The 24,226-nt window shown below is 43.4% G+C and overlaps 1 protein-coding gene across 1 annotated transcript in view; it reads left to right on the forward strand.

Annotated features, from left to right (window-relative positions):
• Positions 1–23,844, forward strand: part of p4ha1a (prolyl 4-hydroxylase, alpha polypeptide I a) — a 50,993-nt gene extending 27,149 nt beyond the window's left edge. The window contains exons 7-15 of the mRNA XM_084323755.1: positions 494–687; positions 4,717–4,893; positions 6,723–6,793; positions 13,743–13,842; positions 14,543–14,596; positions 15,371–15,436; positions 15,726–15,794; positions 18,405–18,501; positions 21,339–23,844. Coding sequence (XP_084179881.1) covers positions 494–687; positions 4,717–4,893; positions 6,723–6,793; positions 13,743–13,842; positions 14,543–14,596; positions 15,371–15,436; positions 15,726–15,794; positions 18,405–18,501; positions 21,339–21,409 — 899 coding nt within the window. The 3' untranslated portion in view covers positions 21,410–23,844. The remainder of the gene's footprint in view (positions 1–493; positions 688–4,716; positions 4,894–6,722; positions 6,794–13,742; positions 13,843–14,542; positions 14,597–15,370; positions 15,437–15,725; positions 15,795–18,404; positions 18,502–21,338) is intronic.
• Positions 23,845–24,226: the final 382 nt, after the last annotated feature.

Genomic DNA, 24,226 nt, shown 5'->3' on the forward strand with positions numbered 1-24,226 from the left:
TAGTCGGTAGGTAGAAATATAGGCAAGGAAGATTATTTAGTGGAAAAGAGCATGATGGTAAAAGACGGTACAAATGTAATTTTTTCCTTAATTTCAGATATTGATATAACAGATATTGATATAACGGATATTGATTATATTATGATAATATATTGATAACAGATGTTGATATTGATATAACATATTGATATAACGGATATTGATATAACGGATATTGATTATATTATGATAATATATATTGATAACAGATGTTGATATTGATATAACATATTGATATAACGGATATTGATATAACGGATATTGATATATATTAATATCTGTTATATCAATATCTGTTATAGCAATATATATCAATATGTTATAGCAATATATATCTCTGTTATATCAATGAATATATATCAATATCTGTTACATCAATATCTGTTATAACATATATTGATATAACAGATATTGATATATATATATTGATATTGACTGCGTCGTCTCTCCACAGACCCTGACCACCAGCGGGCCACCGGCAACCTGAAGTACTTTGAGTACCAGCTGGCCAAGCAGAGGAAGGCAGAGGAGAGTCTGGAGGCCGAGGGAGCGGGGAGAGAGAAGAGGGAGGTGAAGGGTCGCCAGGCGGACTACCTGCCGGAGAGGAAGAAGTACGAGCAGCTGTGTCGCGGAGAGGGTCTCAAGATGGTGAGAGGAGACAAAGCACACGCACACCAAGCACACACACATCAAGCACACACACACCAAGCACACACACACCAAGCACATACACATCAAGCACACACACATCAAGCACACACACACCAAGCACACACACACACCAAGCACATACACATCAAGCACACACACACCAAGCACACACACACCAAGCACACACACACCAAGCACACACACACCAAGCACACACACACCAAGCACACACACACCAAGCACACACACACCAAGCACACACACATCAAGCACACACACCAAGCACACACACATCAAGCACACACACATCAAGCACACACACACCAAGCACACACACATCAAGCACACACACCAAGCACACACACACCAAGTAAATACATTTAGCTCTAAGTGGTATTAAAAAGTCTTACATTTGACCCTGAAGCTGGTAGTTTGTCCCAAGTCCAAATCTGTAATTTATTTGACCATGTGTATTTTGGCTGTGTGCACATAGATTCTTCAAGAGTCTGATCTGTAGCTGAATTTTATTTTTATTTTCCTCATTTGCAGACTTGTCAGCAAAATGTAACCTTCCACTTTTTTCAGATCAGGCACTTTGTGCAAAACCAGTTCCCTCCATTTCCCAAACCACCATCCAGATTCTACGATTGACTTTTTTTTCGGTCACTTAATACAAGTCTAAGGGCGCTCGCATCAATCATAGGAATATATTTTCAGGGCAAACGCGACGTGGTTGGACTCTCTGTGGGCCATGTGGGACCAGGACCTCTGTGTCACTATGTCAGATGAGCAGCGGGGTCAGATACTAGATCTTACACACCTCCTCTATATGTGCAAGGCACCGTTTACCGCAGTGCAGGATCTTAGAGTCGCATTTCACGAACACTGGACTAGCCGAGATATACCCCGACGGAACTGATACATGCAACAGATGTAAACAATCACCCGCTGACTATATGCACATGTTTTGGACATGCCTATGATTTATCTGTTTAATACCCTTCCTGGGGCCTTTAAGTAAAACGGTGGAACCCGACCCCCTCACCATTTTTGGAATTCCTACTCATGCCCATTGAACCCATAGAATCCATACAACAAGTCGTTGCCTTCGCTGCCTTCACCACTCTGCTTGCTAGCAGTGTTAATTTTGGCAGCTATTTTTATTTTAGTCTTAGTCATGTGTCAAGTGCTCCTTTTTCGTTTTCATCATATTTAGTCATCTTCATTTATTTTTCGTTTAGTCAGTTTTAGTCAACTAAATGTCTGAGCATTTTACTCTTAATCAGTGTTAGTCTCGATTTTGTCTTGTTTGTTTTTGTCTAGATTTAGTCGCAGAAAACTGATGATTTGTCTAGTTTTCGCTAATGAAAAAAAGGCTTTTTATATTGTAAATAATGCAATTCTATTTATTAAGTATAGTCTAGCCAAAACCCTATCAGCTGATTCACAATAAGTTCAGTAGAAGGCTAGAAGCCCAACAGTAACCAAACATTCCTTGAAATGGTCAATAGATTCAGAAATAGTCAGACATGGAATGGAACATATTCTGATTTAAATTGCTTATTTCTTTTTTAACCAACAAAGCAACATTAGGATAGTGTAAATACACAGTACACACTGATTGCAATTCTCACTGGGACCTACTGTACAAATTTCACACACACATTCCCTTTTGTCCGTTGAGTACAACCGTAGATCGCTGACGTCACTTTAAACTTAAAACTTAAAATGGCGGCCCCCATCAGAGCATTCGGCTAACAACATTAGCTTAGCGTACCTGCCACCGCACCGCACTTCTATGTGCATAAAGTGTGGTAACAAAATATCACAGCCCCTAAGACTGGGAGCGTTCTAACTCTACTGAGCATGTACCATACATTATATGAAAAATAAAAAGTCATTACGATGTTTTAGTGCACTTCAAGTGCTAAAGGGATTAATTAACAACTTATACTAGTAGTAGGGTTCATCTCACTCTGTGTTAGTACTCGTCTGTGTCTTTTCTTTTCATACCAACATTACCTTTTTAAGTGAACGTGGTCTTGTCCTTGTATCCATGTGTACTGTTGATAGTAGTGGGTGTACACAGACGAAGGAGTATCTACGGGGGAAAGCAAGCCTGTGTCTGGGATATATAGGTCTATTAGCTATTAGCTCTTCTTGCAGCCTAGCCATCCTCTCGTCGTCTTAAATGCTATGTTCTTTTGGTAGAACTGTTCGGCTGCCGCAGGAGTGTTGAGAGAGTAGCAGATTCCGTTCATGGTTATTGGTATAAGCTATAGTCACGAGAGACCTGGGACATCGTTTTTAGCCTCACGTAGCTTGGCTTTTAGTGGGACATAAACGGTGGGGAGCAATAGCTATCGATTAGCCGGAAACGGAAATGCTGAAATAATAACGTGAATTATTCTAAAACTTATAATTATTTTGACTCGTCTTGTTTTAGTCAACATAAATTAAGAGAGAATTCGTCATGGTTTTTGTAAAGTACATTTTTGTGTCCTCAGATGTAGTCAACGATCATGCATAAATAATTTAGTCACGTTAGTGTCACATGATCAACATTAACGTGACGTCACATCTCGTTGTCGTCGGGGGGGGGGGGGGGGGGGGAAGCTTCGTTGACGAACATATTTAGTCATAATTTCCGTTGACAAAATTAACACTGCTTGCTAGGAGGCTTATTCTCCTAACCTTCTGTCGTGTGGCAGTGAAAGGGTTAACCGGCTGTCGTGTGGCAGTGAAAGGGTTAACCGTTTTTGGTAGTGCGGCAGTGAAAGGGTTAAATGGACACATTCCTCTCTACCTACACACACAGTAGATGGATCCACGAGATATTACAATGTATTGGGCTGGAGAGGATCAGGTTATCGCTGAAAGGTTCCCTAAAGACCTTCTATGAAACCTGAAGAAATCGACACATAATTATCCTATTCTATTTGTTGTTTATTTTCATTACTTATTTATTGATTTAGTGATTTTATTTATTATTTACCCCTCCCCCTCATCCGCACCTGTCCTGGCGTGTGTGTGTGTGAATGAGACTGTGGGAAAGATGGGTGGGTGGCCTAGCTTAGCACAATGAATGGAAGCAGACAGTACCGGTTAGCCTAGCTTAAACTCTAGGAGAGCTGTTAGTTGGCCACGGCCTAGGCTATCAAGTCAAGTCAAGTGTTCCTTTATTAATTCCCTCGCACCAAACGACCAAATCAAATTCCTTGTATGTGTAAACTACTTGGCAATAAAGACCATTTCTGATTCTGAAATTCAAGTGTCATAGCAGCATGGGGGGTACAGGTAGGATAGGTAGTAATAATAATAGAACAAAGTGCAAAGTCACAATGATAATAGTGATAACAGTAGTGAGTAGTAGTAGTAGTAGTAGTGAACAGTAGTGAGTGGCAGGATTCAATCAGACAGCAGTAATAGTGATGATTGTATACATGTTCCAAACCGTAGTAACGCACTGCACCATGCCGAGTCTGTGCAGTGTTTATTATTAAGAGTCAGACAGTCCTAACAGTTCTCAAGTTCACCAGCCATTAGCTCTCCAGCAATTGGCAGCAGTCCGTGCCCACGGTTGTGGATCCTGATGGCTACTGGCATGAAGGACTGGCCAAGGCGGTGTGTGGTGTGTCATGGGGGGATACGTCTATGGCTCGAACGTGCTCCTCATCCTGGCCAAAGCTTTTCCAGACACCGTCTACCCTTGTATAGGAGAGTATGATATCTTTATATGAAAATAAAGATAAATCCATCCAACCCCATCATGATGGGTCTTTCAGTGATGGGTTGACCTAACTTCTGGGTTTACAGATCACGCCTCCAACTCAAGTGGCAGTGTAGACACTTCCTTTTCTTTTTTGATTCACAGTATATTGACTTTCAATATATTGTCCCACCTTTATTATTTATGCAAGGGCCTGTATTGATTTTGGATTTCTCTTCAATTTGTTATGGAATTAAAAAAAATCTCTTTCTGTCTCCCATCTCCCTCTCTTTCTCTATCTCTCACTCACTCTCAAGACTCCTCGCAGGCAGAGTCGCATGTTCTGCCGTTACTACAATGCCAACCGCCACCCGATGTACGTGATTGGTCCGGTGAAGGAGGAAGACGAGTGGGACCGCCCCCGCATCGTCCGTTACCATGACATTGTGTCGAACGAGGAGATCGCAAAGGTGAAGGAACTGGCTAAACCCAGGGTGAGTCCACAAGTCATGCGTCTTATTATTCAACCTGGCATGTCCATTCAGAGCCAATTATTATTTTTAAACTGATCTTTAGCTAGAGATGTCCCAATCAAGTTATTTTGCCCCAGATCTGAGTCTTTTAATATTGATTATCTGCCTGATACTGAGTCCCGATCCAATATTAGTATTTTCCTAGATAATACAGCAGCACAGTACACACTTTAAGTATATCAAAGTTAGTAAAAACCAATCCAATATAGGTAAGATATACAGTACCTGGTAATTGAATAGCTCTGCTTAAAGAAATAATTGCCTACATCACAGCTTTTCCTTAATGATTTCATAAATTCTTTTAAGAAAAAAGGATTGGAAATTCGATCGGGTTTAATATAGCCGATACCAATCAATTTAAATATGCTTAGGCTCAGTTTCCGGTCTGTCGAACTGATCGGGACATCCCTATCTGTAGTTATTTCCTTATCCTGGAACACCTACTACCGCAAGGTGCTGTCAATGGTTAAGAGGCAAAACATTGCATATATAAATATTTGGACACCGACGCAACTTTCATCATTCTGGCTCTGTACACCGCCACAATGGATTTGAAAAGAAACGATCAATGTGCTGTAGGTGCAGACTTTCAGCTTTAATTTCAGGGGATTTACCTCACCCGGTTTGGATGTAAATACCCTCAAATCAAAGCTGAAGGTCTGCACTTAAAGCACATATTGATAGTTTCATTTCAAGTCCATTGTGGTGGTGTACAGAGCTGTAATTGTGTCAATATTCAAATATTTACGGACCTGACTGTATATATTATATCGTGAAGAGAACACACACTCTCCCAACGTTAGCCACAACATGGTCCCAATTAAGTCTCTGACATCAAGGCCACCTAATCCTCCCTCCCCCCCCCTTAATTGGCTGATATCAATGCCTGTCTCCTGAGCCGTTCAGCCATTGTGTAGTGTGATGTGTGCCTGGTGCCAGTGTATGGCAGCCATTGAGCCTGCATGCTACCAGTGGTGGTGAAGGAGGCAATTTCCACCCTACATTGTGGGGAGCGCTTTGAGTGTCTAGAAAAGCGCTATATAAATGTAATGAATTATTATTATTATTATTATTATTATTATAGTCTGTTAGGCTGTAACAGACTGATGTGGGGCTGTTCTACTGGTGTGATACATGCTGCAGATATGAATATGCACATCCCGTTCTCATAATATCTCTGATGTCCCCCCTGCATGCTCTCATGTGTGACGTTGAGGCCCCCCCCCCCCCCCCCCCCCTGTTTGTTATTCACCAGCAAAGTAGCAGTGTTGTTCAAAGTCCTCGTGTCGTATAACTTGTAATTCTACACAGTTGAATATGATAAGAAAGCGATGGGACATAAGCAGCTGTACAGAACCTAGTGAACTATACACTGGCACAGCAGGGCTATTAACAGATCACTGTGACTGCTAGTCGCTGAGTTAGTCACTGTGACTGCTAGTCGCTGAGTTAGTCACTGTGACTGCTAGTCGCTGAGTTAGTCACGGCTCTTCTCCACTAGTCGGCGCCAGAGCTTCAGTTAGACATACTGTAGGTCACAAGGTGAATAGTAGCTAACAAACTACTTATTATGTGGCCCTGTTACCGTCACACACCAGATGAGAAGCAGCTTCGGGGGGTTAGTGTGTGTGTGTGTGTGTGTGTGTGTGTGTATACCGGAGGGAGGGAGGGAGGGGGGGTTCAGTGTGTGTGTGTACCAGAGGAAGGGAGGGGGGGTTCAGTGTGTGTGTACCAGAGGGGGGTTCAGTGTGTGTGTGTTCCCTATAACTGTCGGCCGGTTGGCTCCACAGCTACGCCGCGCCACCATCTCCAACCCCATAACTGGTATACTGGAGACGGCCCACTATCGAATCAGCAAGAGGTAAGACCACCAGGCCAGGGAGGGGGCCGGGGGGGTACCGATGCTGTACCCTCCGCCCGCCCCACGCTGTCACCCCCTTACCTCGCATCCAGCATCCCACTCTCTGCCCTCCCCGCTTGGGCAGACATCTTGGCAAAAGCACCGCTGGACATTCCGTCAATCGCCTGAATCGCCTGTTTCATAGAAAAACACCTGTCCCCCATCGATGCAGAGATGAGGGTGGAGGGAGTGGATCCATCTTCAGGATCCTGAAGCGATTATATACATTAATGTATCGGGTCAACTTATAATATTCAGGGTATCTGCAGGGTATTACAAAGTCTTACATTTAATTTGCACGGGTATTAGGGTTTTTTTGGGGGGGGGGGGCAGCCCAGCTGTTGGGAGATTAAATAAGCTTCGGGGCCGAGCATCGATTTTAATTCGAAGCTTCGAGAGCGAAAAAATAATAATAATAATAATATTATAATTTATTTTATTTTTTTATCTTATGTTGTGGGACTTGTACAGCACTTTGGTAAACTTTGTTGTTTTTAAATGTGCTCTATAAATAAAGTGGATTGGATTAATTAAGTAGCCCCTTTCGTGACTGTGACGCAGCCAATAAGGTTTCACTCGGCTATGCTGCCTGGGTGCAGTGGGACTGCTCTCGCAGCCAACGACATGACATTACATAATTATGTTGCAACCTTCGTCTATCAAGCAAACAATTATATTATATTTAATTTATCATTTATAATTATATCAGACAATGCACCTACAAAAGCAGATGATTACAATTAAATTAGCCAACTTGGTAACACATTAGTCATAGCAGCATAGGCATAGCCTTATTAATGTTTTGTGTAGCGTCGCCGTCGTGTACAACGATACTTACGTTTTTTAGGTGATTTGACAAAGTTGTTGTAGAGTTGTGATATGCCATTTTCTTCTGGCACTCGGCTTTTTGGGCATCGTCTTTGCATATTTTAAAGTGTAACCACACGTCTGATGACTTCTTCATCGACATGTCTGCTGCACATGTCCTTGTTGTTTTCAACACAGATAATCTCCAAATGCTTGTTGTAGAGGGGGAGTTGAGGCGCCGCTTACTTTAGTTTCTTTGGAATGGAGGTGCAAAAAATCTATATATTTTTTTTATGTTCGAAGCTTGTGCCATCGAACGAAGCTTCGAAGTATTTAAGACAGCCCTATTAAATATATTTTTGTATTCAAGTCGTTGTTTTTTGCAGGGCTACCGGGAGCTCTGTGCGTCTGGCGAGAGTTCTAATGGAAGGCGTGAGAATTTAAATTGGCAGCCACCAGTTCAGTGTCACTATGTGTTGTTATAGAATTTAGCGTTTTAAATGGTATTAAAAAGGTCTTAATTAAAAAGTCTTCAATTTAACTTGTTGAAACCTGCAGATACCCTGTTTATAATATTTTTTATTCCTCATTTAGCTGGAGACCTGCTACTGTATATATAGGTGTCATAAGGGTCATATTTCCCAGTATTCCCCACCGCCTCCTCCATCCAGTGCTTTTGCCAAGGAAATGGATGTCAATCAAGTGGTTGTTTTGCTTGACTCTCATCGTCTCTTTTTTTAACATTGTTTCGGGTCCAACGGGGGTTAACCTGCTGTCGGGAGGCCCTGCTCCTCGCAGCTCTGACTCGCTATGCTGTAGTTTAGTCGGCACGGTTCGCATGCTGCATCCCCACTGTAGCATGGAGAGGCGTGAGGCAATGTCTCTGTCACATTGTGACCCTCTCTCTCTCTCTCCTCCTCTCCTTCTCTACCCCTCTTCCTCTCTTTCTCTACCCCTCTACCTCTTCCTCTCCTTCTCTACCCCTTTCTCTCTCTCCCTCTCCTTCTCTACCCCTCTCTCTTCCTCTCCTTCTCTACCCCCTTTCTCTCTCCCTCTCCTTCTCTCCCCCTCTCTGTCGCTCTCTCTTCCTCTCCTTCTCTACCCCTCTCTCTTCCTCTCCTTCTCTACCCCCTTTCTCTCTCCCTCTCCTTCTCTACCCCTCTCTGTCTCTCTCTTCCTCTACCTCTCTACCCTTCTCTCTCTCTTCCTCTCCTTCTCTACCGCCCCCCCCCTCTTCCTCTCCTCTACCCCTCTGTCTCTCTCTCTTCCTCTCCTTCTCTACCCCCCTCTCTCTTCCTCAATTCTCTACCCCTCTCTCTTCCTCTCCTTCTTTACCCCTCTCACTTCCTCTCCTTCTCTACCCCCCCTCTCTCTTCCTCTACTTCTCTACCCCTCTCTCTTCCTCTCCTTCTTTATCCCTCTCTCTTCCTCTCCTTCTCTACCCCCCCTCTCTCTTCATCTACTTCTCTACCCCTCACTCTCTTCCTCTCCTTCTCTACCCCTCTCTCTCATTCTCTACCCCCCTCTCGCGTCCTCTCCTTCTCTACCCTTCTCTCTCTCCTTCTCTACCCCCCTCTCTCTTCCTCTCCTTCTCTACCCCTCTCTCTCTCTCCTTCTCTATCTCTATCTCTCTCTCTCCTTCTCTACCTCTCTGCTACCTCGATGTGGTCGGGGGCCATGGTAGCTAGCCCGTGCCACGGTGCATGACCCTCTGACAGGGAGACTGACCACGGCTCATTACAGAGTCTCCAAGAGGTAAGAGGGCTCAGAGAAGCCAGGGGGCATGAGAGCAGTCGTTGGTTTGAACATCACCAAAGACTTCCTGGTTCCTGAAGGCCAAGGAAGTTATCGGAACCCTCATCTCATAAGGCTTTAAATCCTGATTTCTCTTTTTTTCTACCAGTTCTCAATTCGGAAATTCAATCCTCAAATCTTTTTAATCGTTGGCTGGGCTTGGCAGCTGTCTCTATGGCAAACATTTTTCCCAGTCTGGTAGAGAGCAAGTCGAAGCTTACATGGGTTAGCAGGGCATGCAACTGAACTGTTTGACCTACCGGTCACAGTGGTAAAGGGATAGTTCAGATTTTTGGAACCCTCGCCCCATTTGCTACTAACTCCGGCTGATTCACCACAAACCAATGCAGTCAAGTCGATGGGGTCAAGCTCCCGTCTGTACAAGACGACTGAGGACAACTGAAATCTACTTTGTGCACTTTGTGGAGTAGATTCCAGTCGTCTTCAGTCGGCTTGTACAGGACAGGAGCTTGACCCCATTGACTTTGCATTGGTTTGTGGTTGTCTATCTAGAGGTAGTGTGAGGGACAGCATGGATTGTGCTGAGAAAGGACTCTACCAATCAACAACATCATTGGTATGAAGTATGAAATGGGACTAGGGTTCCAAAAGTCCGAACTATCCCTTTAAATGTCTTGGTGGCCTAAATCGATAACCATAACCGAAGATCTTCCCAACATTTTACTGGTGATGCGTTAATCAACATTAAGCCCTGGAGAAAGGGTTAGCGGTTGATTATGAGACGCATCTTCTCAACTCAACATGTCAGAATTTGAGGCTTTTTGAGATTCCTAGCTAGTCATTTCCACCTTCCTGAATGTTCCGTAAAACATCCCAGCCGTCCTCCTGGAAGCTTCTCAACTTCCAGTTCCTTCAGAGAAGTCCTCCTCACAACTCCCTCTTTTCCTCCTCGTGATTTTAGTGCCAGAACCCACCAGCCCCGTCCCCCGTACTCCCAGTTCAGATCCATGCGCGTCTCGTCTTGACTATCCATTTAACTGAGTCGTAGTGCTGCTGTCGGCGGATAACCTTGTATCTCCACGAGGGTCAACTTTGTAGGTATTAATTAAAGGTGCTGTACGTTTTTATTTTGTTAAAATAAATAAATAACATGTTATAAGAATAGCTCTAGATTCCGACAGCCATCACCGGTACTGAGTGTTTGGTCAGTAACATGGGTCTCTGTCCCTCTGCTCTGCAGTAAATGGAATATACATGTCCTGGTATCCCGTTCTCACTTCATCCAATCAGGAGAGAGAACTCCATACTGCAGAAAATTGTCTGACAAAAATAAGAAGAAATTAAAACTAGTTTTAAAGTAAATATGTGATTGAAACAAATAAAATATCTGCCAGAGCAGTAAGCAAATTTGGCTTGGCAAGATTTAAAAAAGAAAAAAAGAAAAAAAGAATTTATATATTTTTTTCTCACTATTTTCTTTTTTTCTCCCATCCCAATTTCGTATTATCCAATTCTTCCCTCCCCTGTCTTGAACTTTGCTAGACCATGCCTCCCACTGGTCGGCTGCAATGTGGACGTAAGCCTTGCATCACATGTCCCCTCCGGTACATGAGGAGGCAGCCGTCGCATCTTTTCACCTGTACAGCGCGATCTCTCAGTGGCGAGGAGTAACGCGTGGGAGGCTCACGCTGCCCCCGATACTTCCTGATTCTGCTGTACAGGCGCACTAACCGACCTGCAGGAGTCGCTGTCCACAACTTCCGATCCCCACCCACCGGCTTTCCCACCCCCTAATACTGCCAATTGTATTAGTATGAACGACCAGCCAAGCCGGAAGCAACGCCGAGAGCTGGGCTCGAACCCAGCATCTCCTGCGTTAGTGGCGAGCGTCTTGCCCACTGTGCCACTTAGCCGCCCCTTGGCTTGGCAAGATTTCTTGAAATGCGTAAAAATATCTATGGTTCTCTCTCCTGATTGGATAAAGTGGGAACGGGATTCCAGGAAATGTATTTTGTGTTTACTGCAGAGCGGAGGGACTGGGAGACCCATGTTACTGACCAGACACTATATCAGTGATGGCTGTTGGAATGTAGAGCTTACAGCTCCTTCAAGCGAAACAACCTTGTTTTCAGATGACACCGTGTATATGCAAGGTTCTACGTTGGGTTTTGAATGGGTTTCAATGTCCTTTGGGTCATGAGATGAAGAACCAGGTAAACTTTCAATTCAAGTAAAAAAAATTATGAAATCACCAAATTGGAGATACAAGGTTTTCACCCGACAACATTGATATGGAAATTATATCTGGGGGTTAAATTCAATCAAAAATTTTAGTCAAAAATGACATTTGAATCTCTTTGAGGCTTGGACCTCTTTGTCTCTCCTCTAGTCAAATATAACTATCTTTGCTCGCCTGACTAATCCTAACTGTAGTGGTAGACCTAACTACTAACTCTTAACATTACTATTATACTTTTCTGTTTGAATCACAGAAAAACTAGGCCAGAAATGATTGAAAGGAATACTGTCAGTTTCTTTTTTCCCTCCACCCAGACACCTTCCATAGCATTTGGAAAAGGGTTTTCTATATTTAAAGGAACACGCCAACATTATGGGAAATTAGCTTAGCACAAATGAATGGAAGCAGATATGGACCACTAGACCAGGGGTAGGCAACCCTAGGCACGCGTGCCTGAATAGGCACGCGGGGGCATTTTCATAGGCACAGGGGGCAGCAGTAAAAAAAAACATATAATTTTTTATTTTTTATTTTTTTGCTTTGAAATATTATAGTGAAATATTTTGCACTGTTGTCGCATTTATCTTGTTGAAATCCTCCCACGGGTTCTTTTTACTACCACATATTTAATTTAGACCCTTTATTTGTTTATTATTTCAATTTAGCTGGAAATACATTGCTACATCATTCAGTAACATTTGCAGAGCCTTATAACAAAAACATTATTACGGTCACCATTGTGACCAGTGGGATTAATCAACACATTTTATTATTTATTTTTCTATTTCATTGAACATTGCACATGTTAAAAGCAATTTTTTTTTTTACTCAAAATGTGAGTATTACCAAGTCAACTTGTGTTCTTAAAACAATGACAATAAACATAGTTTTATTAGGTTGAAATAATGTGGTTGTGTACTTATTTTTCTGTTAACTTATTATGGATTAAAAACTGAAAACCTTAATGCACAGTAACTGAACTCAATATTTTTAAGTTCTGGTAACTTATTGTTATTTTTTTTTACAGTGTAGTCTTGCGATCAATCAAAACTTATTTACACGATATACCTCACATTCACCCTCCATTCACATCCTGGTGTTCTCCATTAGGCCTGTAGGTGGAGCTATGACAGCACACGTACAGTACACACACCGATGGTGTGTGATGTGTCCAAAAATGAATGGGCAAATGTGAGTGAAATGGTCGCACTGTATGCAGCTGTTTGTCTGCATTGCATCCCCCCCCCCAACTCAGATTTAGGGTTGATACAACCATCATAATAATATTGTTAATAATAACAATAACAATAATGATGTAACTAATAATGTAAAAATTATCATTAAAAAGACCTGATTATGAGAAGAAAAAAATTACGACGCATGGAATATTGTTGAGGCACACTAGTTACAACTATATTTCAAACAGGCACTCCATGTCAAAAAGGTTGCTGACCCCTGCACTAGACCAACTAGATCAGCTAGACCAGCGGTTCTCAAACTACGGGTCGCGACCCAAAGTGGGGTTGTGGGTAGGTGACATTGGCAAGTAAAAAAAAAATATATATATATATATATATATATATATATATATATATTCGGGTATCCCATGATATTCCTTAATCCCATGTTGAAATTACGCGATACATTAAGTGTGGGGTCGGCAAAAAAAATCCTAAATAAAATGGGGTTGTGGTATAAAACCGTTTGAGAACCCCTGAGCTAGACTAGTGGTCCACATCCGCTTCCATTCATTTGTGCTAAGCTAGGCTAGCTTGCAGCCAGATAGCTTTCTACTGAACACACAGAGAGGAAATTGGTATCTTATCTTCTTCTCTGACTCTGGAGAAGATGATGAGCGCATTTCCCATAATGTTTGTGAGGCAGCTGAAGTATTCCTTCAAATCCATCATCTCTCTGGGCCGTAGCACCTCTGGTTAGATGGTATCGGTCAACTAATGATGATTCTTGGGGAAAGTTCCCTCAGCCCTCTGTTCCCTCAATACTAAAGAGGAAGTTTGTTCTTTCTTTCTTTCTATTTTATTCTTTCTCTCTCTCTCATTCTTTCTTTTTATTTCTCTGTCTCTCTCCCGTCACCCTTCCCTCTTTCAGCGCATGGCTAGCAGCGTATGAACATCCAGTGGTGGACACCATCAACCAGAGAATAGAGGACATCACAGGACTGAACGTCAAGACTGCAGAGGAGCTACAGGTAACGTGAAGCTGGTGTTCTTGCCGTCGGAGAACAAATGTGTTTATTGTTTCCCCATTAGCTCCCACGATGGTGACTGCTAGTCTTCCTGCGCTTCACTCACAACATGCATAAGAAAAACATATAAACCAAAAGCTAACCACAACTCTCCCACAACCACCTACCAACACTAAAGGAGAACGCACCCAGACATCCCCAGTCCCTCCTGCTGTGAATGAAAGTCTTATTTTAACTTTATAAATTACACACATCATTACTCCTAAAGTGTGTTAGAAAGCTTTTGTCTGCTGTGTCATGGTCTCCAGGGTAGAGAGGGTAGTATAATGTACTCCCCTGTTACTGATGAGGCAATAGACCATTCCTAGCATGACTGACAAGCCACCATCTGTCAACGTGTGTGTGTGTGTGTGTGTTTTCTTTTATGACCCTTGTGTGTTGTGCATTCAACATTGTGTTTTTGATTGGACCTCAGAGGGGTGGAGCGTGGGTTCTCTGTGGGTTCTTCTTTTTCTTATGTAATTTCTATTGTATATTTAAAATTATTGTTTGTCTTATATATATACATTTTAATCTAATATAAAAAAAATCCTTTTCATGAAAGTGAATTTTTGTTGTACTGTAAGCTTGCTGCATTACATTGAAAAGAAAATGTTTCACAAAAAAACGTGTTTTTAACATTTGTGTGTGTGTGTGCTTGCAGGTGGCCAACTACGGTGTGGGCGGACAGTACGAGCCTCACTTTGACTTCGGCCGGGTAAACAACAAGCCTCTCTGTGTTTATTCTAGTGCAGGAAACATGAGACGCACAGCTGTGCCTTTGTAGTGATGACGTCATGTTGCACGTGTGTGTGTGTGCGCCACCCCCCTACCACCACGGTGACGACTAGTAGGACACGCATTAGTGACACGTGACATGGTGCCAGGAGGGCATCGGGGTCGTGGGCTCGTCACAAAGGCCAGCTCTCTTTACTGCTTCCCTTCTGATGTCCTGCCCACAAGCAGCGATGCCCTCAATGCTGTCCTCGGTTCTGTCTGACGCAACGCTGGATGGCGTCAGTGGAAACACCGTTGGCCAGATACCTTTCCAAAAATATCACTGAGTAACTACTGGTTATTCTGTTCATATTTAACGATTGACAGCCCCGCCCTCTGTTCCTCCAATCACAACTGAAAAAAATAAAACACTTAACCTTACTGTCCTATACTACCATGCACTCCTCCTACTATACTATGTCTTATGTCTATGCACTCAACACTGCAGCACCCAAGTTTCAGCACTGTTTTGAAGAGTTGTACCCTTCCTGCTGACTTGTCGTACAGAACTTGTAAATCGCTTTGGATAAAAGCGTCAGCTAAATGACAATGTAAAGCTAATGGCGCAATCAACCAGCTAATTGTGAAATTAACGTCTAGATGGATGTGATTTGGAGTTCATCAGTTGTGATTATGGATGTTTGGTTGGTGTGGTTTGATTGTGTGGTGTGTATGTGTGTTCATTAACCCTTCTCCTGTGTGTTGTGTTTTGTAGAAAGACGAACCGGATGCATTCAAGGAACTTGGCACAGGCAACCGCATCGCCACCTGGCTCCTTTATGTCAGTATATATATATATATTTATTGTTTTATTATATTTCTGGTCTCTCGTTTCATCTTTTAATAATATAATAATCAAACTTTATTTGTATAGCACTTTTCATACAAGGAAAGTGCTTTCACATTTCAGCACAATTTCTCTTTTTTTTATATTTTATTATAATTTCTATAAAACCCCTTCCGTTTGCGTTAAAAACAAATACATGTGGTCACATATAATCAAAACACCTGGATATATGTCACATTAGATTCGTTTTTAAAATGTATTTGTATGTCTGTATTTGTCGCAGATGAGTGACGTGTCCTCAGGGGGCGCCACGGTCTTCACAGACGTCGGAGCAGCCGTATGGCCCAAAAAGGTAGAGTACACCCCTTCTACACTAGAGTACACCCCTTCTACACTAGAGTACACCCCTTCTACACTAGAGTACACCCCTTCTACACTAGAGTACACCATTTCTACACTAGAGTATACCACTTCTACACTAGAGTACACCACTTACACCATTTCTACACTAGAGTATACCATTTCTACACTAGAGTACACCATTTCTACACTAGAGTACACCATTTCTACACTAGAGTACACCACTTCTACACTAGAGTACACCACTTCTACACTAGAGTACACCATTTCTACACTAGAATACACCACTTCTACACTAGAGTACACCACTTCTACACTAGAATATACCCCTTCTACACTAGAGTACACCACTTCTACACTAGAGTACACCACTTCTACACTAGAGTACACCATTTCTACACTAGAATACACCACTTCTACACTAGAGTACACCACTTCTACACTAGAATATACCCCTTCTACACTAGAGTACACCACTTCTACACTAGAGTACACCATTTCTACACTAGAATCAGGGGCGGAGCTAGGGGGTGGCTACTGGGGCTCAAGCCCCGAATGTTTTCTGAAAAGCCCCGAATCTATTTAAATTTTTTTTTTTTTTTTTTTTTTTTTGACAATTCATCATTGTTACATGAAAATATGTTTGCACCAGATTTAGCAGAAGCTAATTTCCATCTGTGGTCTATCCAGCTGCTAACTGTATTTGAGTGAGTTAAGTCTTGGTGTCATGGTAGACTCAGACCTAAGCTTTAAATCACAATCAACAAGTTGACAAAAACTTAATTCTTCCACCTTAGAAACATAGCTAAAGTACGGCCATTTATAAATCAAAAGGACGCTGAAAACCAGATCCATGCCTTTATCTCAAGCCAACTCGACTACTGTAATGCACTCCTTACCGGCCTCCCGAAAAAATACGATGATAACTATTTTATTGCAATGCACTATTGCATTATTTTATTCTATTTTACTAACTATTTTATTGCACTGCACTATTTTATTTTGTATCAGTGAATCATAGACGCCTGGCCATAACATAAGAGCATTCGGAGCATCTCTGCTCTCCCACTATTGAACTTGGGGGAGCAAAGGTATGCTCTTGCTCCACCACTTTTTGATCATATGAAAAATATGATATATCCCCCCCCAATATATAAATCTAACCATAACTACGTTATGGTTAACTGAGTTTTATAGTGAAAAGAGCAGCTTTATTGGTCAAGATTGAAGGCTCTATATTGCAGGAAATTGCACGTACATGTTAATTAAATTTTAAAAAATCTGCCGATAAACCACCCCTTGCCTGCAAAAAAACAAAAAATTATTAAAAAAAAAAAATTTGCGAAAAAAAGAAAAAAAGGGGGGCACCTATCTGGGCTAAGCCCCGGATCTCCTATAATCCTAAATCCGCCCCTGACTAGAATACACCACTTCTACACTAGAGTACACCACTTCTACACTAGAATATACCACTTCTACACTAGAATACACCACTTCTACACTAGAGTACACCACTTCTACACTAGAATACACCACTTCTACACTAGAGTACACCACTTCTACACTAGACTGGTACAAACACTACTATACTACGTTCTACTACTAGGTGCTTACTATCTACTGTTCAAATAAGCACTATCCAAAAATGCACTGTGCATTCTATTGTACTAGAGTACTGGTGTTAAAATGGTCGTCTGTAGTTTAAGTTTTAAGTCTTTCTGTTAAAAAGTGATTGATTTATTTGACTATCCGTTGAATTATCAGTTGTACTATGCACCACGCACGCACTTGTAATGTCAGATTTAACAACTTTTTTCAGAAAAGTGGGAGTATTTCATTTTTTATCTGACATTACAAAAAAATCTAAAAATAAAAATGGTTATGATCAGGGCTGAAGTTGAATAAAAGATTTATGACTGTTTAGACTCCATTACTCTCTGTCACATTGATCTCCTGGTTGTTCCCCACTTAGGTTATCTAACTATCGCGCCACCACCAACTAGAAACACTGGCCTGGCATGCTTCTAAGTTTATTACTGTTTATTATAAAAAAATGTCAAGTACCACCAGCAGTACCACCAAGTACCACTAGTGGTACGCGTACCACAGTTTGAGAACCACTGCATTAGACGTTTGAACTTGAGGTCTGTCACTTGGCAATCGCACAAACATGGGTCCCTCCACTCTGCAGTAAACTAAAAATATATTTTCATGGTATCCCATTCCAATTTTATCCAATCGGGAGAGAGAATTCCACACTGCAAAAAAATTCTGAAACAATAAGAAATACAAACTAGTTTTAAGCAAATATGTGCTTGAAACAAGTAAGATAATTTGCCAGTGCAGTAAGCAAATCTGACAAAGCATATCTAGGGTCTAGATACCAGGAAATAAATGTTCTGTTTACTGCAAAGCAGAGGGACTGGGAGACTCATGTTACTGACCAGACACGATATCAGTGATGGCTTTTGGAATGTAGAGCTATTTAACACACACTGTATATTAACAAAAATAAAATACCACTTACAGCGCCTTTTTAAGAATGTGGTCACTATAACATACAGTTGTGTGTGTGATGTCTTGTCCTGTGTGTTTCTTCCAGGGGACAGCAGTGTTCTGGTACAACCTGTTCCCCAGCGGAGAAGGAGACTATAGCACCCGACACGCCGCCTGCCCCGTCCTGGTGGGCAACAAGTGGGGTGAGTAGACATCTTGTGACGGCGGTTTAGCACAACGTCATCCATGGTTCATCCACGTCCATGTCCATCAGATTCCGTGTCACTACGTTCACACTGCAGGCAAGAGTGGCCCAAATCTGATATTTTTGCTCATATGTGACTCCGATCTGATTCTTTCATGACACAGTGTGAACAGCAGAAATCACATGGAATCTGATCTTTTCAATTCTGATTTGGGACACTTTCATATGTGGTCCTGAAATCAGACACAGGTCAGATTTTTTTGCAACTTGACCTCAGTTGAACAGTCATGTGACCTCAGTCTGAACAGTCGTGTCACCTCAGTCTGAACAGTCGTGTGACCTCAGTCTGAACAGTCATGTGACCTCAGTCTGAACAGTCATGTGACCTCAGTCTGAACAGTCATGTCACCTCAGTCTGAACAGTCGTGTCACCTCAGTCTGAACAGTCATGTCACCTCAGTCTGAACAGTCGTGTCACCTCAGTCTGAACAGTCATGTCACCTCAGTCTGAACAGTCGTGTCACCTCAGTCTGAACAGTCATGTGACCTCAGTCTGAACAGTCGTGTCACCTCAGTCTGAACAGTCGTGTCACCTCAGTCTGAACAGTCGTGTCACCTCAGTCTGAACAGTCGTGTGACCTCAGTCTGAACAGTCGTGTCACCTCAGTCTGAACAGTCGTGTCACCTCAGTCTGAACAGTCGTGTCACCTCAGTCTGAACAGTCGTGTCACCTCAGTCTGAACAGTCGTGTCACCTCAGTCTGAACAGTCATGTGACCTCAGTCTGAACAGTCATGTGACCTCAGTCTGAACAGTCGTGTCACCTCAGTCTGAACAGTCGTGTCACCTCAGTCTGAACAGTCATGTGACCTCAGTCTGAACAGTCGTGTCACCTCAGTCTGAACAGTCGTGTCACCTCAGTCTGAACAGTCGTGTGACCTCAGTCTGAACAGTCGTGTCACCTCAGTCTGAACAGTCATGTCACCTCAGTCTGAACAGTCGTGTCACCTCAGTCTGAACAGTCGTGTCACCTCAGTCTGAACAGTTGTGTCACCTCAGTCTGAACAGTCGTGTCGTCACAATTCGCTGGCGGGAGTCACTCTGAATACAAACATGGAAGACGGCTGTGATGGAGGTGGTCAGTGGAGGGACAGTGAGGTGTTTACCTTATAAGTATTTGAGGTGATACTAATGTACAAGCAAAACAAGTATCATAACCGGTCAGTTGCATGGTCGCCTCCGCCGTCGGTGTGTGAATGTGTGAGTGAATGGGTGAATGTGAGGAACAAAATTGTAAAGCGATTTGGATAAAAGCTGCTATATAAAATGCACCATTTACCATTTACTTTCATCTTCGTTATTGTTACCGTAATTTGCGCACGCGGGTCAGTTCAGGAGCGTGTGACCTGTTCACACTGGAATCTGATCTTGGCCACATTTAAAAAATAATGTGAACAGAGGGCGGCTGAGTGGCGCAGTGGGCAAGGCGCTCGTCCACTAACGCAGGAGATGCTGGTATCGAGCCCAGCTCTCAGCGTTGCTACCGGCTTGGCCGGTCGTTGTACTAACACAATTGGGCAGTGTTAGAGGGTGGGAAAGCCGGTGGGTGGGGATTGGACGTTGTGGACAGCGACTCCTACAGGTCGGTTGGTGCGCCTATACAGCAGAATCAGGAAGTATCGGGGGCAGCGTGAGCCTCCCACGCGTTACTCCTCGCCACTGAGAGATTGCGCTGTTCAGGTGAAAAGATGCGACAGCTGCCTCCTTGTGTACCGGAGGGGACACGTGATGCAAGGCTTGGTCCTCACTGCAGCCGACCAGTGGGAGGCATAGTCTAGCAACGTTCGAGACAGGGGAGGGGAGAATTGGAAATACGAAATTGGGATGGGAGAAAAAGTGGATACAAAAAAAAGAATTGAGCACTAAGGCTTGCAGTGTGAATGTAATAATAATCTTTATTTATATAGCACCTTTCATACATAGAATGCAGCTCAAAGTGCTTAACAGAGCCAAAAAAATCAGCTAAAAGCAAGAGTATAAAAATAGGTCTTGAGCTGTGCTTTAAAGCTATCCACAGATGTACTAATGGCATTGTCAGGAGACGTGGCCCCAGGACCTCCGCTGAGGCCCGGGGGAACATATTAATATCAACCGCTTATTGTTTTATCTGTGTCGTCATCGTGTCACAGGGCTTTTATCTCTTTATATTGTCCTACACCCAATTTTTTTTAATTTTTTATTAAAAGCTAAGATTAAGTTTCTCACAAAATGATTTCACGCTGAAATATCGGAGTGTCAGTTGAACGTTGATACAGTTTCAGTCTGCTTCAGTGGCATGCCTCCCTTTAACCCTTTCACTGCCACACTACCAAAACGGTTAACCCTTTCACTGCGACAATACACAGGTTAATCCTTCCCCCCCCCCCCGGCTGTCGTGTGGCAGCGAAAGGGTTAACCTTCTGTGTATTGGGTTAACATGTGTTCCAATATGATGAACATTGATTCATTGTTTGATATAACTTGTGATTTCCGATAACGAAGATAATGCGATTATAGATATTCTAGAGATATTTTAAAAAGTATGAATTTTGTTATTTATTTCTATATCTCCCTGCGCTGCGTCTACTGACGTCACGCTGATAGCCAGGCCACATTTCTCTCTGATATCTGTCGTGCGTTGAAGCAATAACAGTTTTAGTACACAATGCTTTTCAGGAAAACCAAAGGCAGATCAGAGATCAGTTTGGTCTTTCAGTTCACTTGATTCTCTCTCTCTCTCTTTGTCTTTCTCTCTCTCTCTCTCTGTCTCTTTTTCTCTCTCCGTCTCTCTCTCTAGTGTCTAATAAATGGATCCACGAGCGCGGCCAGGAGTTCAGACGACCATGTGGCCTGGTGGAGACGGCCTGATGGCAGCCTTGAACTGCCAGTAGTCTTCCTCCCTCTTCATCCCACCCCAAAGAACCCCTCCTCCCCCCCAAACTCCCTCTCTCTCTCTCCCTCTCTTCAACCTCAGCGCTCAACCGCTGACTCTGTGGCTGCTCATGTGATTCGACACATTTATTTTTAACTGAGAAGAGAATATGTGTGTGTGTGAGACTGACATAAAGTGTGTGTGTGTGAGACTGACAAAGTGTGTGTGTGTGAGACTGACAAAGTGTGTGTGTGTGTGTGTGTGACTGACATAAAGTGTGTGTGTGGACTATGAAGTGTTCCTAGTTGGTGCCTTGTATTCTGTGTTTTGCACACTCCTCTCTCTTTAAGAATGGCCTGCGGACACGACGGGGCTGTTGACGTGACGTATTGATTAGACTGCCATCATCACCACGGCAGTGTGAGCGCCAGGCTGGCCATCTCGCTTTCAGCCACAGCTGCCTTTTTTGTTTTGATTGTTTTGTTTTAGTTTTTTGCTTTTACCAATATGGGGCCGTCTTGTGTTCTTATTTTCTGCACTGAATGAAACTCCTAAACGCTCGTTACAATCTTCTGCATCGACGCCGCTGTGTTCAGTCACTGTTTTTGTCTCTGCCCGTCTCACCCGCCTCGCCCCCATCTGTCCTGATTATAATCTACTATACTTTAACTTGTGGCGCATAGGCTCTATATGATGAGCACTGTCGTCTGCTCCTTCAGCCTGAACTCAAGCTGACAGACACTCGGCCCTGCAGTACTGGCCCCCCCCCTGCAGTACTGGTCTCCCTCCCCCCTGCAGTACTGGTCTCCCTCCCCCCTGCAGTACTGGTCTCCCTCCCCCCTGCAGTACTGGTCTCCCCCCCTGCAGTACTGGTCTCCCTCCCCTGCAGTACTGGTCTCCCTCCCCTGCAGTACTGGTCTCCCTCCCCCCCTGCAGTACTGGTCTCCCTCCCCCCCTGCAGTACTGGTCTCCCCCCCTGCAGTACTGGTCTCCCTCCCCTGCAGTGCTGGTCTCCCTCCCCTGCAGTACTGGTCTCCCTCCCCCCCTGCAGTACTGGTCTCCCCCCCTGCAGTACTGGTCTCCCTCCCCTGCAGTACTGGTCTCCCTCCCCTGCAGTACTGGTCTCCCTCCCCCCCTGCAGTACTGGTCTCCCTCCCCCCTGCAGTACTGGTCTCCCTCCCCCCCCTGCAGTGCTGGTCTCCCTCCCCTCCAGTACTGGTCTCCCTCCCCCCTGCAGTACTGGTCTCCCTCCCCTCCAGTACTGGTCTCCCTCCCCTCCAGTACTGGTCTCCCTCCCCCCTCCAGTACTGGTCTCCCTCCCCCCTGCAGTACTAGTCTCCCCCCCTGCAGTACTGGTCTCCCTCCCCGAGCGCCTTGGAGACATCCTGACGTTAAGACTGTCAAAGATCAGACGTTCGCATCATTTGACGTTACTGACCTTGTAGTTGGGTTAGTTGGTACGTGGGGTTTGGCAGTTGGATAATAATGATGAGGATGATGATGATTTTCCTTGTAGCATGTTCCATGTTGACCGTACTGTTACCCAGGCCAGGCTGGGAGACGTTAACGCGTCACTCTCGCTGGTCATCGGGCCTCTTACGGGTCACATAAGCTACGTTCACGCTGCAAGCCTAAGTGCTCAATTCTGATTTATTCAGATGTTTTTTTGTTTCGCTGTTCACATCGTTTCTTTTAATTTTTTTTTTTTAATGTGGCCAATATCGGATTCCAGTGTGAGCCGGTGCTGAACTGACCCGCACGTGCAAAATGAACAATAAAGAAGATATTTTTGGAACGTTGGAAGTTCAGTATCCCCCCGGGATTCTGGTACCGGTGATTATAATTGGTTGTTAAAGTGATCACCTGTCTTCCTCTAGAATGATGGCTCGTGGGAGAGTTAAAGGGGGCAGTTGTGAGTATTAGGGCTACGTTTTGTTTGTTTTTATCCATTTCATTCACTCACCATTAGGGGGCGACAAGTGGCTCAGGAGGTAGAGCGGTCGTCTGGTAATCGAAAGGTTCCCCGTTCGATTCCGGCTCATGTTTTCCTTGAGCAAGACACTTAATAACCCCCTTACTGCTCCCGATGAGCAGGTCGGCACCTTGCACGGCTGTTTCCGCCGCCGGTGTGTGAATGAGTGAATGCGGAGGCACAAGTTGTAAAGCGCTTTGGATAAAAGAGCTCTATGAATGCAGTTCATTCACTCACTCATCCATCCATCTCTCCACTCCACCAGTGACCTGCTATATTATGTTGTTGTTGTAATACTGTTAATGGTTACCACCGGTGGGGGGACACCAACTCTACATCAACCCGCCACGCTGGCCCCGCTTTAATTTTATGCAAAGAAATGTGTGTGATTTATTTTCTGTATAGGTATGTGTGTGTGACGGAAGAATGTTTTCTACACAAATAAATTGTATGTGAATTTAAGAATGCAACGTTGTGGTCTCTCTCTGGTCTGCTGTTATATGTTGTGAAACCTGCTGATACCCTGCTGTTTTTTTCCATGATTTCTTTATATCTTTATTTTGTTCGATGCATCGATAGTAGATACGTCCCGATCAAAGTTTCTCTGCCCCCGATACCGATCAGAGTAATTTAATACTGAATATCTGCCGATAGTGAGTCCTGAATATTAGTATTTTCCTAGATAGTGTACACTTCAAGTATATTAAAGTTAGCAAAAACCATTTCAATGTAGGTAAGATATGCTTGGTAATAGAAAAGTTCTGCAAGTAAAAAAAAAAAGAAAAAAAAGATTGCCTACATCACAGCTTTCTAAATGGTTTTTATTTTTTTTTCGTTTACA

The sequence above is a fragment of the Notolepis coatsorum genome (assembly GCF_963971535.1).
Source record: "Notolepis coatsorum genome assembly, chromosome: 10".
Taxonomy (NCBI): Eukaryota; Metazoa; Chordata; class Actinopteri; order Aulopiformes; family Paralepididae; genus Notolepis; species Notolepis coatsorum.